At 44.0% G+C, this 21982-nt stretch overlaps 6 protein-coding genes and 1 long non-coding RNA gene across 8 annotated transcripts; 3 read left to right on the forward strand and 4 right to left on the reverse strand.

Moving 5' to 3' along the window:
• Positions 1–257: 257 nt before the first annotated feature.
• On the reverse strand, positions 258–2880 carry LOC135651275 (GDSL esterase/lipase At5g45910-like). The gene is made up of 5 exons (XM_065171270.1): positions 2513–2880; positions 2227–2442; positions 1994–2145; positions 1647–1923; positions 258–1578 (listed from the first exon to the last, which is right to left on the reverse strand). Exons 1-5 carry the CDS (start codon positions 2751–2753, stop codon positions 1352–1354), a joined length of 1113 nt encoding a protein of 370 aa, XP_065027342.1. The 5' UTR covers positions 2754–2880; the 3' UTR covers positions 258–1351.
• Positions 2881–3289: 409 nt separating this feature from the next.
• LOC135583424 (transcription factor bHLH30-like) lies at positions 3290–5503 on the reverse strand. 2 transcript variants are annotated; one of them, XM_065170586.1, is made up of 3 exons: positions 4721–5503; positions 4446–4631; positions 3290–4065 (listed from the first exon to the last, which is right to left on the reverse strand). In XM_065170586.1, exons 1-3 carry the CDS (start codon positions 5006–5008, stop codon positions 3583–3585), a joined length of 957 nt encoding a protein of 318 aa, XP_065026658.1. In that variant the 5' UTR covers positions 5009–5503; the 3' UTR covers positions 3290–3582. The 2 variants fall into 2 exon arrangements, with proteins under 2 accessions (XP_065026658.1, XP_065026659.1); XM_065170587.1 differs by lacking the exon at positions 4446–4631 and having other exon boundaries at positions 4721–5497.
• On the forward strand, positions 5379–7048 carry LOC135650906 (uncharacterized). The gene is made up of 3 exons (XR_010501654.1): positions 5379–5519; positions 5611–5780; positions 6523–7048. It is a non-coding gene; the product is annotated as an uncharacterized LOC135650906 (long non-coding RNA).
• Positions 7049–8645: 1597 nt separating this feature from the next.
• LOC135651214 (glucan endo-1,3-beta-glucosidase 14-like) lies at positions 8646–10940 on the reverse strand. The gene is made up of 4 exons (XM_065171129.1): positions 10791–10940; positions 9642–10705; positions 9289–9330; positions 8646–9190 (listed from the first exon to the last, which is right to left on the reverse strand). The coding sequence occupies exons 1-4, from the start codon at positions 10828–10830 to the stop codon at positions 8906–8908; spliced, it is 1431 nt and encodes a 476-aa protein (XP_065027201.1). The 5' UTR covers positions 10831–10940; the 3' UTR covers positions 8646–8905.
• A 2190-nt stretch (positions 10941–13130) lies between these two features.
• Positions 13131–13436, reverse strand: LOC135651417 (VQ motif-containing protein 1-like). The gene has a single exon (XM_065171484.1). The coding sequence runs from the start codon at positions 13434–13436 to the stop codon at positions 13131–13133; it is 306 nt and encodes a 101-aa protein (XP_065027556.1).
• Positions 13437–16359: 2923 nt separating this feature from the next.
• LOC135651486 (protein SOMBRERO-like) lies at positions 16360–18100 on the forward strand. The gene is made up of 4 exons (XM_065171557.1): positions 16360–16552; positions 16725–16910; positions 17010–17281; positions 17441–18100. Exons 2-4 carry the CDS (start codon positions 16742–16744, stop codon positions 17933–17935), a joined length of 936 nt encoding a protein of 311 aa, XP_065027629.1. The 5' UTR covers positions 16360–16552; positions 16725–16741; the 3' UTR covers positions 17936–18100.
• A 424-nt stretch (positions 18101–18524) lies between these two features.
• On the forward strand, positions 18525–20965 carry LOC104000839 (probable F-box protein At3g61730). The gene is made up of 8 exons (XM_009422977.3): positions 18525–18862; positions 19525–19724; positions 19811–19855; positions 19923–20090; positions 20184–20231; positions 20313–20483; positions 20566–20673; positions 20752–20965. Exons 1-8 carry the CDS (start codon positions 18663–18665, stop codon positions 20835–20837), a joined length of 1026 nt encoding a protein of 341 aa, XP_009421252.2. The 5' UTR covers positions 18525–18662; the 3' UTR covers positions 20838–20965.
• The last annotated feature ends 1017 nt before the right edge of the window (positions 20966–21982 follow it).

Raw genomic sequence — 21982 nt, forward strand, 5'->3', positions numbered from 1 at the left:
TTATCACTGCAATCTACCACATCTTATACTCTTAATTCTTCAACTCGAAAAATCATAAGTATTAAAAATATCATAAAAAGTATGATAAAATTAATTTAACATAAGCAAGGATTCGTTAATTGAGCTCGATAATATTATAAAACAAACGTTTACTATGATAAACTTGTTTCTCTCTCATAATGGTTTAGAATATGAAACGTTAGTCATTCTACATAGATTTCATGGTCGACATCTCAAACCATGAAATTTGACAATGCTGACTATAACCAGAAGAACGAAATTTGATTTTAGTTGCAGATCTACATGTCAATTGAGAGATGAGGCACAACAATCTTGTGTTGGTGAGCATGGCGAGTTTTCTTTGATACAAAAAAATTCAAAGTTATATGTGTTGTGGGAAACAACTTTGAGCCGTGGCCTCGGGGCCGACGCGGCTCGATTCGGATCCGGACGACGGGGATCTCCCTGGGGAGTTCCTCGAGCCTGCTGAGACGGTCGAGTGCGGTGTCCAATCGGGACGGTGTAGCCGTCTCCTCCGGGCAGAAACTCCTTGCCTGCGCGTCCGGAGGGGACCTTCGGCTTCGCACCTGCACAAAGGTCGGGCCGAGGCGCTCGGCCCGACCCCTCCGACAATCAAGTTAGCAGATATGGAGGGGGTTTCAGATGAAGAAGTGTTTTTGTGTGTTTGTCCCCCCCCCCCCCTTTTCTAATGAACGAGGGGGTATTTATAGGGAAGCATACTACTTCCTGAGCTGCCCGCTTGCAGGGGGCAGGCTGGTAGTGTCTGACTTTGTGTTGGCGTGGCGTGAAGAATTAAGCTTTGGCAGGATGTTAATGTGCCTCGGTCGGTGTTCCGATCTGTATTGATCAGGTGCTGTTTCGTGAGGTATCATGTGACATCAGTCGAGTCTTATCATAATTACTATCCTCATCGATACTTAATTTTATTTGAGTGATCCCAGTATCTGTTTCTACCCTTAGGCTAGTCAGCTTTGACCTTCAATCGCACACTTTTCCTCATGTAATAATGGCTACGCGTATGCAGGTTATGAAATTTGATGCAATATGGATCCTGTGCACTTAATGGTCACTGATGACGTATGCTAGAGGGTGAATTTGAAATCTTTGTTTTTTGTAGCTAAATCCTTCGTGATGTTGATTATTTAAAGAAAGATTAGATTTTGTCATAAGATCAAGCAAAGTACTTGCAGACAGTGAGGCTTACATGGTACATAAGATCACCGGAGGAAAACGGATGAAACGATTCCAGAGATCAAATGGTAAATAGATGAGATCCGAGTTGCCCATGCAACTAGTTCTTGGATAGGTTTCGCTTGCTGCGTCTCACCCGTTAATCCTTCATTAGGCTCATGATGGGCGGGTGCGCGTAGGGTCCGTGCAACCAAGAGGCTGCGATTTGTCGATAGGAAGCTTCGGTGGCGTGCCAACCATCCCAATTCATGGCGGCCGAGGGATTGGCACAGGCGCTCGATCCCGGTAGCCCGCACAAGGCTTGGATGTTGAAGTTGTAAGGCCCACCCCCGCCACAGCAAGCTTTTAGAGATGGATAGCTAAATCCTGCATGCGGAAGAGTTGCGTAGGTCACTCACTCTTCATCTGAATGCATGGTAAATAGTATAACTCACCGAACTTGCCGGGGGAGCGAGCGAAACGGATGATGGGCTTGTAGAAGTCGGCATAGCTAATCCTCACATGAGGGTACTTCCTCCTGAGCCTCACCACTTCCTCGCGGAGCAATCGATTGTGATACTTGAGGAGATCGTTAGCTTTCTTCAAGCATCCGGTGTCGTGCTCGAAATCCCGCTTGCTGGTGCCGTTCAACATGGTGAGGATGCCCGAGAAGCACCCGCTTGGTGGGTTCCCCGGAACCACCAGGTTCACGGCCCCGAGCTCGATCAATCTCTGTAGGTGCCATGAAAGAGGAGGTGGTCAGTCAAGGTATGCAAAGTCGTGGCGGTATGGCGCTTCCTACCTCGGTGGCATTGTTGATTGCTTCGACGACCGTGGGCACGTACGCGGTCACCTGCTCCTCGGTCAGTCGGTGGAAGGTCAGAGGAACCAGGTAGTCGTTGCCCCCGATCTCCCCAACCAGGAAGAGATATTTGTTGAAGAGCTTCCTGCAGTCTACACGCATCTCATCTCATGTGGTAATCAAGACGTCTTTCTCGGGGACCGACAACAGTAACAAAAGTAAGCTGCTGTGACCTTCAGTCGTGTTGCAGAGGGAAGGAATCAGCTGCTCGAACCACCCAAGCTGGACGTTCAGTGACAAGTTCGTCCCAAGCATCCCTCCGAGTCCTCTCTGTTCGAAGAAGGACACGTCGAGTGCCGTGGCACCAGTGACAGCGAAGTTTACTCCTCTGGCGAAGCTCTGGTTTCGCGACAGGAATGGCGGGAGCAGCGGAAGTCCGAAAGCCTCGGCTGCATCAGAACAGAGTGCAGTATAATATTATTTTGCCAAGAAAGAAAGAGAAGATGAAGGTGGTGGTACCAAAGAAATCGATGATCAGGCGGCCGTCGGAGCAGCGGCCCGTCGGGTGGCCGAAGAAGGTCATGCCATAAGGAGTATTGCCGATATTTGGAGCGGGGAAGGCATTGGCGTTAGCAATAAGAAAGTTGCCGGTGTCGGTGAGCGAGTCTCCGAAGTTGAATATGGCATCAAAAGTGCGGGTGGAGGAGGAGAGATGGAAGCACGAGATCAAAAGGAACAAGATGCAGACAGGAGGCTGCATGGTAAGCACCTGAAGGACCTTAACGAAGCTTTACGGTCGCATCTGGAACTCTGATCTGCTCTGCTCTGCTCTGCTCGCTCTTCCGCGAAATCTATAGCTGAACCAGTCGACGACCGTGCTGCCCAGTTGAACAGGTGATAGTCATTGTTTTTAGCATTGGAAGTGAATTGCGTGCACGATTGAGCATTGATACATGATCAATTTCGTTGACTTTCCACATTACCTATTGCTTAGATCGTCCCTTTCGTTTCTCATCATTTTAGAATGTGGTATATGGTTCAATGCCCATTTTCAACGAATGCATCGCCCAAACCAACCACCGTTGACTTTCTAGATTATTTTTATTATTCGATGGATCACGAGCCGTAAATTTAGTTTCCTTAAGGTATGGACCAAACAACCTTCGATCCTCGTATATTTTCCTTTTCAAACGCCCTCTATACGTTCCTGTTCTTACTCTGCAATAAGATCAGCTGACTCTAATCTTCAATCTCCAAACCAAAACGAGCCCAAGGAATCAGATGACAGTAGCAATATAATCAAAGAGTTACTGCTGTAATTCATCGAGTTCACATACAGAGCTGTTTTACATACGAGCAACCCCAAGACAACATACTCCTCATGAACAATGGAGATTATACATCAATCGAACAAGCACCAGCTTCTTAGAAGGGAAGCTCTAGAAGTTCAAAGCAACGGAAACCTACTGCAGGCTTCCCTAACAAGCATTCTGAAGTTTATTTATTACAGGACATCTGAAAGAAAGCATCACACACGGTAAGCAAACCAAAGTAGCATCAGCAATAGCGTAGTCGCAAGCTTCGACTCCTCAGTATAAAAGTGATGAAGAGGAGCTTGAGGACTCGAACGGTGAGATCCTTCGCCTCTTGCTAGAAAATGAGGTCCTTGGCAGAAAGTCCACCTGTGAGTTGACTCTGTCAAGTATGGACTTGAGTGCCTGGTGAACAGTAGCCATTAAAACATGCTTGTCGATGGCGCGGGAGCTTCCATCAGATGTCATCACAAGAACATTCTTTACTCGACCACCTAAAGTTGAAATCTCAGCCCTGATAATTTTCAGATGCAGGCTCTGAAGTGTCTGTCTTAGATCTGTCAGGATCTCCGGCCCTTCCTCACAACATAGAGATGCTTTGACTATAAAGCTGCCACTCTTCGTTGCATCTCCTTCAACTTCGACCCTCACCTCATCGACGTCGGATGGTATAGTGTAGCCTTCGCTGATTTCTGCGGCATTCTTCTTGAGTTTCTTTACGTGGTTGATCACTTGTGTGAGCAACGCAGCTTTGTCCAACTGCAAGAAGTAACCAGTACGTCTTACTACGCAAGTATCAATGAATCTAACATCATTCATTCAATCTATAATATTTCGACGAAGCAAATGCTATAAACATTGACAGTGGGGACGTCCTACGAGGAAGGGTACGACATCACCAGTTCCCAAAACTTATTACGGATGAATCGTGGGTAACCTTGATTCTTTCGTCCTAATAATAAACTACTAAGGGTTTTCTGGCGTGCAACGACTCCGTGTCAGTCACGGGCGTGCTGTAGCATCACGAGCATGCTGATGACATAGCTTAATAAAATAATAAAAGAGAAAAAAATAATTGACATTATGGTTTGGAGGCCATTGATGCAAATATTAATATCCAATAGGCATCTGAGACGAACCGCGACTCGACCCACGAGTTTAGGCACACGGTGCTTCGGAGGTGGCAAGCATCCAGAGCGCTCAGAGGTGGTGGGGTGTGTCTCCGGAAGGGCACCATCACCGTGGCTCGTCCCCAAAGTCGCGCACCGGATCGCAGTAGGTAGTGATTTAACAGCAAAGAACGATGTTTGGCGAGGCCTGGTGAGCTTCAGACGCACCGATCTTCAACGGCGGCCCATAAACACAGCACAAGAACAGAGAGAGAGAGAGAGAGAGAGAGGGAGCAACCACCAACCTTGTCGGCGCAGGGGATCATACTCCTCAGCACGGCCAGGTGGTGGTTTATTCTCTCCCTCCGCCGCCTCTCGGCCTCGCTATGGCTCTTCAGCGCCAACGCTGTCTTCGCATCCACCACCCCGCCGCCCTCCTTCTTGCCCCCCAGCCTCGAAGGCGCCTTCACAAACTCCCTTCTTTCCAGGTCCAACACTGTCGATGACGACGACGAATCCGATCCGAAACCGAACCCCAGTCCATTCGGAAACCCTTTCAAGAACCCCAAATCCCCAACAGGAACAGAACCCATCGGCTGTAGAAACGACCCAAGAGCAGAGCCAGAATCCAAAGGCAAAGAACTCGAAGAAGACGAAGAAGAAGAAGAAGAGGAGGAGGAGGAAAAGGAAGAAGAAATTTCTTCGTTGGGAAGTCAGGAACCGGGAGGGCGGTTGGGGGGGCAGGACCAGAAGGAGAGTCGCAGGCGCCGCAGCTTCCTCACTTCGCCCTCTACCCACTCGCCGAAGATGGATCCATGTTTCGCTCTTCTTCTTAGAATCCAATCGATTGCTTCCATTACCATTACGATACAAGGAGAGATTTGGAGGCAGGAGCTACTGGGACAAGGGTTTCATCTTCGATCTTCTGCTGAATTCGATCATCTCTCTTCGATCGTCGCTGATCACGAGCAGAGGAGAATGGACTCGTCGCAAAGGCGGAACCTTCTACTCAGAAGAGGGAAGAAGCAGACCTCCAAGGATGGGAGTGAACTCTCGGAAGAAGAGAAGAGAAAGGAGGCAATGTGGATGGACAGAACAGAGCAAGTGGGTATTGAATTTTATATATGACTAATTCGGATAAATTAATAGAGTAAGACAATTGCTGATGCTCTTTTTCTTTATATTTAAACTCAAGAGTCGATCAGTAACATGAGAGATGATAAGAGACATCAAGAAGCATGTTGTAGAATCTGCGGAATATTCCAATGGCGATGAGTGGGTTTCCTCCGAGGTGATTTCTCCAAGACCTATCGCAGCGTGGTTGCCCGATCAGCACAGGGGGGAATGGGACCCGATGACATGCTGGTAATCTAAATTCAGCAATAAAATTTATTATTATCAAAATCAATTATTATTATTATTATTATTATTATTATTATTATTATTATTTACTTTCGTCCTTGAACGTAATATATTATTGTCAAAACCACTATTTTTCTTACCTGTTCATTTTAAATGGTCACAGCAGACCTGCAGCTTCGCCTTGAAAGTCCACCTCAATAACCTAACAAGTGACGAGATGATCGTCTGTCATCTCTTCTGGCATCTTATAATAATACCTTATCACCAATCTGCTTTTGGTGATCTTTAGCATTCAAGAACAGCAGCTTCCTGCGATTTCATAAATGCCAAAATGATGGTTCAGCTCGGGGACATCTCGTGTTTGGCCAATGAGTTGCTCCCAGCGACCCATTGACCTACTGAGAACCTATATATTGTTTGGGTAGGACTTGAGGTACTTGGATTTTTATATCGAGTCTCGTTTGCATCTTCCACCGATCGTCGATTAAAATAATATACGGACAAATGGAATCTATGCTGATCTGATCGTAGATAAGGTGGAGATTACTTAAATAAACATTGGAGATTAGGTTCTTGGTTTAATTATCTGTATATGTGCAGAAGGCTTTCGATACGTGGTGTCACACCAGGGGGCGGTGGGTTGGTCCACCACGTCGATCGCCGGTGGGACGGATCACCTAATGACGAGATATCTAAGATGCATTAGAGAGATGACTACAGATTACGAGTTTTTCGTTTTTTGCAGGTACAGCGAGAACTGAGAATAAATCTTCACTTATTGGTCGTTAAAAGTAGATCATTATAAGTCGTCTTCTCCACACGGAAGTGGCTGTCATGGAACGACAACCTGAATGGCTCTTCTCATGCTTGCAGAAACAAAATACGAGAACATAACATGATTGATGATTAGGGCAGGAAGACCGGAAGAGGTAATTTAAGGGCAGTGGTGTGGGACATGTAACGAAGACTTGTTGATACGCATGCGGAAGAGGAGACTTCCTGGCAACTTATATAAGCGGACAAACAATAAGACGGTTGTCTTATGATTGTTAACATTCGCATTTGGCCCAAAAAGTCTCACCCCCTCGCATCAGAGGTTGGGAATCTATCGCATCTGTGTGAGTTTCTAATGCAAGTTGTAGCAGATAACTTCGATTAGCAGAGAGTCGGCCAACGTGTAATGTCATCTCGAAAGCCTTAGCTCATAAGAAAATAATGAAGGAAGATGTGATGTCTTTGTCAAACAAGTCGAAGAAACTTGAGTTGAAAGAGAAGGCATTTACTGGTTCTTACCGGCTCATTCTTCTACGAGAGAATTTCTATAGCAGATCAGAGGATTTCCTCAACAGATTAGAAGATTTCCCTCAGCAAAGTAAAGAGATTTCTTCAAACAGTTAGAAAAATCTCATCTACTATCAGCTTCTCAAGGAAAATCTATCCTATGGACAAACAAAGGAAGGATCGTAGCCTTTGCCACCATGCAAAATGCATGCATGTAGATGCCTTACGAAAGCAATAAATCGAAGTAAAACATATTTACTTTTTGTGAATAATTGAAGGAAATTTTCCTTCGTGTTTCAAGATTGCATCACTTTATAGAAAAAAAATTATAACATATTCATATAGAGCATGACTTCGATTTTTGTTTCTTAGGTTCAAGAAATAATAACCAAAATAAAAAATATTAAAAAAATTCTCTTTCCCTTTGGGAAAAATGTTTTTCAATGGAGAAATCTTCTTTTATAAGCTTACAATTCACAGCTCATTTTTTACTACTTATAACTCCTTTAAAAAATAGTAAAATATTATTTTACTATTTATAGTCTTAATATTTTTTTATTTTATTTTATTTTTATTCTCTACAACTCCTTATTTCATGCTCGATGTTGCTTTCAATCCTTGCTATAGATAGCAACAATATACCTAATTCGGCCACAACAAGAATAATAATCCAAGAACATACCTAATTCGACCAGCATGATAACCAAAATTACTTAACAATTTGAGCGTGATGGTTAGGTGGACCAAAAGAATTCATCAGCCCTCGTTCGTGTGATGTGAATTCCTGTCCGTCCTCTTATCGTTATTGTTGTTGTTGTTGTTGTTTTCTCTTGGAAAGATAAGAGTAAAACTATTGTATTAAGTTAATCGACTCAAAGGTGATCGAGAAACATGAGAATTAGGATGATTTGAGGTTCTAATGAGCGGTGACCTCATTGGGTTATCGTTCCAAAATTCGCTCCAAAATTATTTTGGTTTCATCAAATTTAGAATCAGGTTTGAAACTCAGTTTAATTTCGATTTTGATTTGACCTACTAATTTCAATTGAAAAAAAAAATTATTCTATTAAGACTCAAACTCATATCAATACGCATCGATTCCGGTTCAATTCGAAACGATCAAATTATTCACCTCATTCGATTTTGATTTCATATCGATTCGATTCATAAATAGTCAAATAGTAAACTATACATTATTTTTTTTTAAAAAAAATATTAAATTAAAAATTAATTAAATTAAATTTTTTAAAATAAATAATAATATCTCATGTACGCTCTTTAATATAATAATTAAAAATTAAATTTAAAAAATCACAGTTGATCGGATCTACGAAGAATTTGGTTGTAGTTGCAAATAGTTCCATCCTCTTAAAGATTACTCTATTGGTAATCATCACTTGATCCGGTTTGAAATTGAAACTTTGGTTATTGATCTTGATTATTTTATTAGATCCAATTGAATAATGATGATTTGTTCTCACTAATACCTTTTTATTTTGAAATTAGATTTCTTCTTCCCCTACACAATTTTGGTATCATAATTTCAACTTATATTATCAATAAAATTTGTAATAAATAAGTTCATCACTAAAATTGGCACATCCCATCATAGCACGATTAATTTGTATCAAAAAATTTCTGAGATAGAAAGCTTAAATCCGTATTTTTGAGAGAGATGAATCCCACCGCCCACAAACACAAAGGCGAGCTCACATCACATGGCTTCGGATCCGCTGCCGACATTTCGGTCAGAGAATAAAGTGCACTCGGACGAGACCCACCGTATCCAATCTTTCTTACACTTAGTTTAGTTCACCGAATCGAGTTGCCGTCAACTATAATTTAGCTTATCTCAAGACCAGCTTTAAGCGGAAGCCAAAGGCTGCAAAGTGGGAAACGGAAGTCCCATCTTGGCTGTCGTCTGAGAGCTCGTCCCATTCCCTGTATCCTCGAGAATCCAAGGACTTTCTTCTTGAGTCACTGGCCATGCAAAGAAGAATCCTCCAAAGGAACTTTAGTGCTCTCGGAAAGGTAGGATATGGTACAGCGGTGGTCTTTGCCTTGGTTTGGTACATCTCCTTTGGGCTCGGAAATTTCGTGAGTCTTTCAGAGAGCAAGCACGACAATGGATCCTGCAAAATTTCTCGAGTCCTTGTAAAAGAGAACCAAAGCCAATCCGCCTTTGTTAGACTGCTTTTCTCATCAAAGCTTGGATGGTCAGAGAGAATACCAAAGTCCCCCATTGCCAGAAGCTGCCCGTCTCCTTACTTTCCTGCATCAGATGTACCGAAATCATGTTATTGTAAATATAAAGATGCATTTGACCAATAATAGTGGCAACCCTCTTTTCTTCCATCTTCTTCTTCCTTTAGCATGTAATGGAAGCTTGTTTGTGCATGTCTACCTTTTGTAATTCTCATGAGTTTTGTATGTTCCTAATTGTTTCATTCTCTTGCTTTGCATCAACGAACCTCACTAATATTAATTTCTAAATGAGAAAGAAACAAAGATCAATTGTGGTATTTCTTATATGTTCGGATAATGATGGAGCATAAGACAAATCAGAACAGAGTTGCAGCTTACCCTTGTGGCAGAGGATGTGAGAAAAACGGAAGCAGCAGCAGCAGAAGAAGAAGAAGAAGAAGAAACAGGCAGTGCAGTCAACCCCATGTTGTAGGCCACGGTGCCGTCCGGCCGGAACAGACCGTAGTTCCTCTCCGACGTTGGCCCGGGCTTCATATCCTCGTTAAACAGTGCGAACAAGTACACCTCCAGTCGCCGGTGAGGCACCAGTGGAGTCCCCTCGTTCCCCATCTGCCTCAGCAACAGGTTCCTGTTGTAGACCCTCGCATTTTCTGCACTCGCACCGATCTCGTCGGGGTCGCCTTTCGATGGCCAGCCGGTCTCCGACACCCTCACCTCCACGCCGCCGTACCCGAACCGACCCATGGCGAAGATCACGGCGTCGACTTGGGCGTATAGCATGTTGTCGTAGTGCAGACTTGTGGAAGGGTCCTTCATCCCCGAATTGGGGTTGAACAGGACGTAGTCCAAGGGAACCCTCTCGGGGTCGTCCTTGTAGGCGAAGTAAGGGTAAGCGTTGATCCAAAACGGGGACTTGGTTGCGGCCAAGAACTGGAGGAATGGCGCCATCAGGTTCGCGAGGTCCGGCCGGAATGACCCGAAGGAAGGGGGGTATGAGTTCTCGAGCACGGCCAGGGAATTGGCGCTCGAGGTGTGGATGTACGAGTCGAGGCCGAGTTGGACGAGCGCGGCGTGGATGCTGACCATGGCCGGGACGAGGTTCGACATCAACGTCGGGTCGTCGCTCGTGAACACTTCGTTCCCCACCGCGATGCCGGTGATCTTTGTGGCAGGGAAGTAAGGTTTCACGTTAGTCGCCACCCATTGCAGAGCTTGTCGAGGGTCGGTGAGCAGGCCGACGGATTCATTGGGAACCGTGACGATGAGTTCGATGCCAGTGTTCGCGAACGCTGCCAGGACTTTGGGGTTGGTGTCGTAGATCCTTGTGTTCGTGATCTTGAGGGATGTCAAGATGCTGAGAACCTGATCTGGAGTGGGAAGATCGTTGGCTACTTGGCCATAGTTGATGCCTAATGCGAAGCCAAGACGAAGGAAGCCAAATTCTGTCCCAAGAAAACGAAAAGGAGTCATGCTAAGTTCTATCAGACCTCAACTACAAGTTCATTGACATGGATAAGAATAGTGCACCTGAGCAGAGAAGGACGAATAGAACGAAGACGGGAGTCATTCTCGATTCGATGACTATCAAATGAACTCTTGTACACCGAGAGAGAGGAAAGGAAGGCGATCACCTTTGGCACTTCCCTCTTTGCTTGCTTGCGTGAAAGTTAGAAGGAAGTTTTCTTCTATTTTGCCAATGTTGCCTTCGAAGAGGGGATTTATAAGTTTGTAGTGCATCACACGTGGCTACACTGCGCTCTACTTCGACCCGGGTGGCGGGTAGGCCACACAGCTGCTTACTTTAGACCGCAAAAACGAGGAGGAGAAGGTCCAAAGGGGAAGAAGGAGACAGCACGATGCTGATTCCTCTTCCATCAATTTTTGAGCCCTAATGATCCACTAACTGCATGCAACCAAAGACAGGAAGCTTCTCCGTTCTTCATCTCGATGGTGTTTGAGCAGAACAGAGCAGCTCAAAATGGGCAAAGGAGCCTTCCACATTGATGAAGTTATCTCAAGATTTGGTCGTTGACTGACACTAAGATTTTAATGCAGTATTAGGTGATCGAAGAGACCCAAAGTTGTCTCAACACGCTTGAACTTACTTTTGGTCAGACAAAAAAAGGAGCACTCTTCATAATCGATGACTGTGTCCACTGAGATCAATCAGTTTTCGTGAAATAGTCCATGCTATAACCTTTGGTGAAAGATGATACATATGGATCAGATTATGATGAATAGGCTGCGCCATCTTTTTGCGACTGAAACACGACAAGAAAAAGGGGAAAAGGCATCAAGACATGGATTTAATAAGATCGAGTCCGAATCATACGATCTGTCACTGATATGAAAAGGCTGCCTCTCCTGTTTGACTCGATTTACTTATCATCTACACACCCTTTGCGTATCCTCACGGCAAGATTCAGGTCATAGGCGACAGAGGGTTGGTGAATCGATGATCTTACAAGATTACAATCATTGGTCGAATTGTAGTGCTGCTTTGCAAGGACCAACATATTGATGTGGGTAGAATGGCCCAGACGATATGCTGAAAATAAACTAAGATCGAGTCATAATCCAGTGAGGCTTAGTGGCAACTTAACTGCTGAGCAGCCGAAAGTTGCATGAAACATGGGTTTTGTGGCTCTATACCATCAACATCTTATTAACATTTAGCTGCAGCTATGCACTACCTCAGAACTGACTGCAACTATAAAAGGTCTTCCAGCTGATGAACCGAACTCTGTTATCGCTTCATGTTTGACAGATTGGATCCCGCAGACATATACCTTCTTTTCACTGACAAAATGTCTAAAGCGGATGATTTGGCATGCAAGAGAAGAAGAAGAACTTTGGTTTGGTGGGTTGGGAAAGATAAGGATGACCATCCATGGACCTCAGACAACCCAGCAAGCAATCACATGTTTCATGTCCGATGAGCACTGTTGCGGGTGACTCGGAGAAGGGCAAAAGCATGCATCAGACTGCGTCATGGATAATGGTTTTGTTACGTGGAGACTGGAACACAGCCTGCTTTGTTACTCCCCCTTTATGGAATTTGCATCAGCAAGGGCCAAAGGAAAAGAAAAAGTTGACTTGAGAGTTGCACTGTCTTGTCGAAGGGTTGCATGGAGGATCGTGTACTCTTTTGCATGGAAGATCCGGTGCTTTTCCCATTGTCCAAGTTAGGCCTGTGAATGTATTTTGAAATGGTCAACATGCACGAGTGTGGAAAGGAAGCTTTATCCATTTACTTTGTTCTGTGCTACGGATGGGCAGGATGTCAAAAACATAAAGATTAAAGCGTCAGCTTAGTCTAATCTTCATGGTCTGTTGGATGAAGAGAGAGTAGAATAGAGAAGAACATGTAAAGGTTTTGGTGGATCTTGTATCTTCTAAACAAATAAATACTTTTCTATTGCTACCATGTATCTTTTAAAGATATCATCACAAGAGTAATCTTTATTGGCATAATAAGGTTTAATTCAACAATAAAAATGTGAAGTTTTCTCTAATGTCATTGTCAAGGGCGAGTTTTTCTCCTTCCTTCATAATAGAACTATCTTTATTTGTTGAGACATCTGTATTGATTAGTACATTCAGATGTAAAGAATAATAAATATTACTCATATATTGATTCATAAAATATTAACACCTCCATAAAAGATAATTTTGTTTTTCTCCTTCCTTGATATGATAGAAATATCTTTGTTGAGACATCTGTATTGGTTAGTACATTCGGGTGAAAAGAATAATAAATATTATTCATATATTAATTCATAAAATATTAACACCTCTAGTAAAAGATAATTTTGTTTTTGCTCCTGCAAGATAATTTTGTTTTTGCTCCTGCAAGATAAAAAAAACTTAATCTCCCAACAACTCAAATAACTCGTCTATAGTAGGCAGCAACTCAACTCCTCCCTCATCCTCCCTTTGCACCTCATGATCCCCCAGTGTCACCCGCTTTCCGCCTCCTCTGCGGCAGCTTCGATCGACCACATGGCTCTTCTCGCTACGACCGTTCCAGCTCTCCGGCGCCTCAGCGACGACGGAATCCTTGCCGGTGAGGCATTGCACCACGGACTTGAATTGCCCGGCATCGACTTGCACGAACTTGGTGACGATGACTCGCACCTTCGTCGGGACTCTCTCCCCCTGGCTGTAAGACATGGGAACGGTAGGAGAGCTCTGTAGATCGTGTGGAGCTCTGCTGTAACGTTATTTCTGGTGTAATTCTACACGAACGTATTTATACACGGTGGTGGTCGCGTGATAGGCCGAGGCAGGGCTTGTAGACCAGTCGGAACAAAGAGAAGAAGGCCCACGGCGACTGAGAATAGTCATCTTATAGTCAACCGACATGAAAAGTACAAATGCGATTCATTTCGTACGTACGTGTGAGCAACACGCACATTCCATATGCGGGCTTCTCACTTGTTGCCACGTAGTGCTTGACTCTACCTTGATCTTCTGAACGTCACGTCCCCAGTGTGATCATTGGACGTCTGTAGATGTAGAGACAACCTCTCCAGGCGTCTTCACGAAACACGCTTCCGTTGGGCTTCTTGCTCACCAAGCCATCTCGTTTGAAGGTCCAATTCCTACCGAAGGGCCAACACGACGACCCTCGCACGAACGTGAGATGGCGGAGCTTCGACGCAAGAGAGTTGCTGTGTCTGGAGCTGGTTGGCCTCAACCACAGGATCGAGCCTACAAGTGCAATTCCACAGAGATCTTTCCGGTGGCTCAATTTCCTCGACGAGGTGTCCTGCTACTCAATTCAGCCGTCTCCAAATCAAAGTCTCCATGCAAATTGGTGATCGAATTCGTTGAATGTTATTTTTAAGATCCAAAACGACAGAAGGTTATTTATTGGTGATGGAATTCGATTGAAATTTTCTTTTTTTTGATAAAACTCGGTTGACTTGTAGGCAGATTATATCTTCTTTGTCAATCATTGATGACGATTTCAATGCTTTAGATAGGACGCTATTTTTCTTTATAATTATATATGAGAATTCGTCCGATGCAACTGATGGGTGTCGTTCAACGCCAAAAGAAAGAGAGTGAAAGATGAAATAACTACACTGGTTGTGCTTGGGATTATCTAAGTGCAGAACCTAAAATGCGTCAAGAGGACTGAATTCCGCATGAATTGACCTCAGCTTAAGTTTTCTGGTGAGGCCATCACACCCGTTCGTTCTCTCACCAAGTGATAACCTCAAATACTAGAGTTATGATACCTCGACGTGATCACACGATATGACGAAAGAGTGGCCATACAAACTAGCTCATTACTAGATGCTTCAAACATTAAGACAGATACATAATTCGATTATACATATTTGGACAATAATCTTGATATTTGATTTACTGCCTAATACAAAATTGAGGACAAGCAATAACGTGGAGATGGTGTTGCAGAAGCAGTAAAGATCATCCTTTGTCTGCTTCTTAAACTATGTTGTGAAGATACCAATCTATCAGACTCGAGTGTAGCCAGTGGCACACTGCATGCACAGAACAGCGTGCTCCCATATGGGACAAGGCATGGAAAGAAATCAAGGAAAGTGGTAGGAAGAAGGAAGTCACCGCCTCCCTTTCCAAGGGATGAGAGGGGAGACAGAGCACAGAAATGTAGGCGAAGAAGAAGGGAGGTCAGAGACTTGTATGTAACCTCTCAACTTCTCTTACTTCCCCTCTCCCCTCTCACCCTTCGAGGTTGAAACATTAAAGGCCCCCTCCTCCTATTTCCGTGCTCCAATACACATAATGTAGACACAAGCCTTTTTAGCCATTGACCACAATATATAACCACATTATGACAGTGATGCACCGACTATATAGTTAGAAATGATATTATATATGTATTGAGATTGGATCTGGATTCTCATTTGTCTCAGTGCATAAATGCTCATCTACAAATCATAAACGTCAGGTGAAATAACGAGGGAAGAACCGATAGAATGTGATATCCTCAAAACCATTAAGTTGTGAGCTTACAAAGATCGCATCCGATATAAAATGTCGAAGCGGTTAATTTAGTCCAAAGAGGAACCATATTACACCTCAATTTATCATCATTAATCAGGATAATCCAACACTACAAAGGAAAACATTCTTGAAGAGGAAAAAACAGTAAAATTTTTGTTGATGTCTGTCATGTGCATTCCCATTACTCACATGCAAATCATTGTCCATGGCAGCAAGAGAGCAAGTCATCTACCACAAAACGATAGACATGGCTCATGGGTGGCTCACAGCTCCTGTTCGCTTGAGCAAGAAAGGGGACCGACAACCACACTGCTAATTGCAAAGGTTAGTCTCTTCCTCCTCTATCCATAATAATAATAATAATTGATAACAGATATTGTTATTGTAATCTAATCGCCTCCGTGTTTGACCGGGCGTGGGACGGAGAGGAGAGAGGAGATGGCGTAAGAATCCCCCTGTCAGCAATCAGAGGCCCACGTGCCACAACGATCGCTCGCTTCTTATTATGTTGATAGCATAACAATTCTTTCGTTTTGGTTGGATTCGAGGCCGCCTCGAACGCAGGGCCGCGGTGGCGTGCGGTTGCGGGATCCTCGCATGTGCCAACCCCTCTGGAGCCACACCCGCTTGGACGATCCTGCCCTTTTGGTCACCCACGTCCACCTCACGTGCACCGCAGCAAAAGGCGACCACCGAGGAGAGGGCAAACTAGTCATCATAGTGTCCCGTTATGAGTGAACCCTGCGCTGGTAAAGGGGCACTTTTGAGAATTTACGTGAATCATCTCTGGGCAGAAGAGAACTAAAATAAGGGAGAAACGTCAGAGCTGTGGGAGGGGGGAGAATAAAATAGGTTTGATTGGTGGGGGAATAGAAGGAGGACGCAGGAATGGAAGCAGAATATGGAATGAGAGTTGTGATTCTTTTCATTCCCTCTGACCCGCTGTCACAGTCTGAAAAGGCCACTGCACGATTGACAAGCTGCGAACACTTCCATGCTTCTTATGAGGCGATTTTTGGGGAGGTCTCCTGTTCAACGGACAGCTCCCCTTCTTCTCATCGGCCTCTTTAAGAATCATCCAAAAACCACGCCTATGACACTAAACCTAGACATATAAATATATTATGTACCACTTTCATGGCTGGCTGTGAGCTTTTCTCTCGCTTGCCTTCTCTCCCTTAAAGCCCATCTCCTTCTGGAACAAGCCAAGAGCTGCCCTTGCCTCTTGCCTCACCTTGTCGTCCTTTGCTGTTGCTGTTCGAAGGAGTTCAGGAAACCCAAGTTCCGTCAAGGTGTGTTTCAGTGTTCTTCATGTGGTAACTTATGGAAGCTCAAATTGCTTTTAGTGCTGGTTTTTAGACATGAGCCATGACACAAGTTAACACACACTTCCTTTTCTGTTTCCTCTTCAAATCTTGATTGGTTTCCTCATTTTCCTTTGCTCTCCCATCGTCTCTTTCTCAGAGCAAACGCAAACGAGTATGATGCCGAGCAACGGGCAGCTATCGGTGCCCCCCGGTTTCCGGTTTCACCCAACAGATGAAGAGCTACTCTATTATTACCTGAGGAAGAAAGTAGCCTATGAAGCCATTGATCTTGATATTATAAGAGACGTCGACGTCAACAAACTGGAGCCATGGGATCTCAAAGGTTTTCCGCTTATAGATTATGAATCTATCGCAGGCAGGTCATATGTGTGATCACGATCATGATATGAATGAATCTAACTTGGAGTCCGAATTCTTGCAGAGAAGTGCAGAATTGGATCTGGGCCTCAAAACGAGTGGTACTTCTTCAGCCACAAGGACAAGAAGTATCCCACCGGAACTCGGACCAACCGAGCAACTACTGCTGGCTTCTGGAAGGCCACAGGGAGGGACAAGACTATCCACCTTAGCAACTCAAAGAGGATTGGCATGAGGAAAACCCTAGTCTTCTACACCGGCAGAGCGCCTCATGGCCAGAAGACTGAATGGATCATGCATGAGTATCGCCTTGACGACGAAAGCTCAGACATTCAGGTATCGTGAACACAGCAAACTACACTCTCTTCTGTTGTTGGTACCCTTTGGGTGGAAAAGTTCATTCTTGTTCTTCTTTCTTTTTATGCAGTTTGACAAAAGTATGTAACAATCGACATTTTAAGCCATTCTAAGAGAAACCTTCTTTTGGTTATGTAGGAAGACGGATGGGTTGTCTGCAGGGTGTTCAAGAAGAAGAATCATCAAAGTGGACTTCCACCGGAAGCAATCCTCGACGAAGACCAGTTCAATTCGTTGAAGGCACGTAGGTCTGTTCCAGTGGATCAGAAGCTGCACTTCCAAAACCCATGTGATCTCTCATTTAATCGCTCCTTCCACCTGCCTCAGCTTTTGAGCTCTGAACCCACCATTCCACCTTTCGTGCCTCCACTCCCCATCAACTCGCTCGACCTCGAGTGTTCTCAGAACCTCATGAAACTGACATCAAGTGGAGGTGGTATTCTCCCACAGGAGAGGTTTACTGGGGATTGGTCCATTTTAGACAAGCTTCTAGCATCTCACAAAAATCTGGACCAGCTTTTTCACAGCAAATGCAACCCACCTTCGCAACTCATGGACATGGGATCATCAATCCGGAGGAACCCTTTGCTCTTCCTTGGTAGTGAGGCTGACCTCCTGAGGTTTTCTAATTAGGGTTACTACCGAGCCCCATTTGTTTCGAATGGATATCTACCTACGATTACAGGTTTGTGGTTGTAAATGTATATAGATTCAGTGCTGTTTGGACGATGATCATTTTAAGTTTCTCTTTGGTTTAAATGGTGCAATTATCTAGTTGATTCAGACGTAGGGTTTGTCAGCGAAAACATGACGAACCTTATTATACCTCAAGCTATTATTTCTGGAGATCAACTAAATTTTCGTTTGGATTAAATTACTTATCATATACTGATTTTTCTTATTTCTAAATCGTTTGTCCGAAAGTAGAGTTTTGTATGCTGACGAAGCACCAATTTCTTCCAGCAGAGCTTCTCGAGCCACCATGGATATATATTTGCCACATGCTACTAAGCTTCAGTCTTATTAAGCAATGCGTTCTTCGATTCGCTCTATAGAGATGTACACTGTGCGGGTCCCAATGAGTCATTAGTCGGAGGGCGACACGCAAGTAGGATTAGTTAATGTAGAAACCCATCTCAAACAGAATCAGGGCAATATTTTTCTACCTGTTTCTCGGGTACCCATTCGGTCACCTGGCTCGCAGTCGTTGGTTACCTCTGGGAGTGGGACCCACAAAAAGGTCTATTCGAATATTTGAAATGACTTGCAACGGGAGCTCATTCGCGCGCCTATAAATGCAGGGAGAGAGAGAGAGAGAGAGATCGGTCTGTGGTGATTTCGTTGCTCGCTTCGAACTTCAATGGGTTCCGAGGAGGGAGAGGAGTTGAGGAAAGGAGAGGGCCGAGAAGAACGAGGAGGACAAGCGTTGCAGCTGTCAAGGAGGGGGACGAGAGCAAGCGGAGGCGGACTGATCCAGCGATCAAGGAAGCGACAAAGAAGCATCTCTTCTTGTAACTCGCCTCGCTCCACCTTCCTCTCTCGCCATTCTAGCTTCAACTGGTGCTCTCTCTCTCTCTGTTATATTTCACGATGACGCTTAGATCAGATTATCCTCTTCTTTTCGTTGTTAATTCAGTTAATCTCTTTGGATCCGAAGAGTTTTCATTATGAAATTTGATCATACCTTCCTTCAGATATGGAATTCTAATCGTTTCCAAGAGCTCACTGAGACCTATTGACATCTGTTCTGCCAGAATTTACCGCTTCAGGATGCTCTTAGGTTGGAACTTTTGGGGTTTGATCTTTCTCTCTTTTCAGATCATATTGCCGATCTCAAAGAATTATCAACTCCTAAGGACTCTGCTTAAATTCCTGATTCTACTTATCAAACCTCCAATCTGGTTACCAGTGGATGAGCTTTAAAATTCTGCCAAAAGATGAATCATCGCTTTCGATTCATTTACCCATTCGATCATAACCGTGCGATTTATCGAGTCCGAGATCGATATACATACATACACGTACATCACCGACTCGGTTCTCCCTGCTTTTGTTTAATACAGTTTACCAGGTCGCCACGATGAGGGTAATATCATCAATTAACGTCCTAATTTATGGTTTAATTTAAGAGCTAACTCATTTTGTCTGGCCTTGAGTTAGTGACGAAAGGAAATTGCCCTTTTATTTTTGAAATTGAAAAATAAATACAAATTAAATTAAAGGTACGACGTGGACTTGTGGACGGAGATAGCCAAATACTTGGACGGCAGCGATCTGATGCGTCTGAGCCTGGCCAACCGCTGGTTCAACCATCTGATCGCAGAGGAGAGCGTCTGGATGCATGCCTGCCTCCGCGACCTCCATGTCCCCCCTTCTGGAGAAGTTTCCTTTCCCTGGAAGGATATCTACGGCTCAGCCTTTGGTACACATACCATCCATCCCCACTCCCGGCTATTACTTATTCCCCATTCCCCCGCCTAACTGACACTTGCCCCTTTCTCCCTCCAGATGGCAGCCACTCTTATAACTATCGGCAGCAGGAAAAGCACATTGGTAAGAAGCACCTGTTCAATTGTTATATTTGTTCTTGGTGATGCTAATGCCGTTGCCTGGCCGTTAGACTGGATTCGGATAGGTGCGTTCTTACTTGATTCGCCCGTCGTGTTGCTGACGGAAAACCTGACGCTGCCCAAAATGCTGCCGCGACCGGAGGACGACCCCGCGAAGACGATTCAGACCACCGGCACGTGCCTGTTAGCTGGCGCCCGGACTGGAATCTGGATCGCCGGTAATCCAGTTGGCTACCGCTGATCCCGACCGTTCGAATCTCGATTTGTTCTCTTTTCTACATCCTAACGTGATTGATTAATGGACGTTTCAGATCTGCAACTGGTTCGATGCCCAGTGTGCAACCTCAACACATGTGAAGGTATAACCGGACGACGCTGAGAACTAAACTTGTCGTTCTTGGAATAGACGGCTTAAGATGTAGTTACGGGTGTCTACTCAGGGACGATGCAGGTGCTGGATGCGAGACACGTGGAGCTGTTCTTGGAGGAGGGTTTCAAGGACGGGAGCTGGGAGTACGAAGACATCGGGTCCCACCGGATCGCGAAGCAGTCCATCGCTGCCGCTGGGGCCATCTTCGACTCCAAGCACCTGCCTGATCCTTCCACTGCCGGTAACGCCCGTGTAGCTTCAGTCGCATTGCTTTTCCTCCTAGTTTTAGATTGACACGGCGGCGGCGGTGCTGGTGGTGGAAGGGGTCCTGGATGCAAAGGCGTGGATTGGGCAGCAGGATGACTGGCAGCCTAAGGCGAGGCTGTCGCTCCACGCCGTCGCCGTCAATACCAATCTACAGCCGAACGAGGGTGAGATTGCACTCGTAATAAGAGTGATAAGAATCCAGTCTTTAAATTTATTACTATGGGATACAACCAACCATGCAGGGCTTCAAGTGCGGTTCCAGGCGATGCGGAGCACAGGGGCGGACCGGAAGGTAGTTTCTATTAGAATCTCGCAGCAGCTCGTTTAGGACTATTACCACTTTGTAGAACAAAGAGTAATTTTCCACAAGATAAGATCTCGCTTCACAGACTAACTCTTCTACTAGCATTTACATTGTATAGTCTTTTTTTTTCTTTATTTTTCTAAATACTGTGAGCATTCTGTTTTTTATGTGCATACTATTGTAGATTTTAGCGACCACGTACATGTAGTGGTTTGAGATTGATTGTATGTTTTGGAATCGACGTAAACATTCTCAGATATGGCATATATGGCATGACTCAAATCTCAGGGAAACAGTAACTGGCATATGTGTTTTTTGTATTATATGGGCTATTAGTCCATTTCATTAGACCCGTCATGCCCACCAAAAGCTCTTTCGGGCCGTGTGGACACAGAATTGGGATCATCAACCCATAATACAACCGCTCTTTCGGGCCGTGTTCATGGGAAGCAGTTGATGTCTACAATCCACAAAAGAAAAAGAAAAAAAATGATGATCTTCCTTGAATAAGTAGGAAAAGTTTAAATCAAGAACACGACAAACCCATCACAAGTTAGTTTGTTTCCCTTATCTCTTAGATTGTCGACAAGAACGGAATCACCTTCCATGGACGTCTCGGATGCCTTGGATCTCAGCACATGTTTATCAAATAAATAAATTAGTCAGTTCCAGAACTTAGCTGTAAATCCAAAAACCAGGCAAGTAGAGATCACGGGGTCCAATAATTCGTCTGTATTTTATGGTTTTCTATGACCAACAACCCACATGATCCAATGATCCCCGAGTCATGCCCACAGACGTCATGAATCAACATGACACTGTTAATGAATCACAAGTTCTTAAATTGTTATTTAAAAAAATAAATTTTTTATCTTTTATCTTTTAAATAAATTAATTATATAAAATTTTAGAAAAAAAAACAGCCTCTTGATTTAAATTATTATTCTATATCTATAAATAGATTACATCTATAATATATATATATATATATGTTTATATTTATTTTTAAGGAATTCAATATAACTTTTTTAAACTTTTGTCTTGATTATTATTATTTTTTACTTTCATCTTAATTTTTTCTTTTGTTTAATTTGATCTTGTGTTAATAGTATATTTTTATTATTATTTGAGATAGGATCATACTTCTATAAGATATTTTTTTTCTTTAT

Source organism: Musa acuminata, chromosome BXJ3-10 (genome assembly GCF_036884655.1).
Source record: "Musa acuminata AAA Group cultivar baxijiao chromosome BXJ3-10, Cavendish_Baxijiao_AAA, whole genome shotgun sequence".
Classification (NCBI taxonomy): domain Eukaryota; kingdom Viridiplantae; phylum Streptophyta; class Magnoliopsida; order Zingiberales; family Musaceae; genus Musa; species Musa acuminata.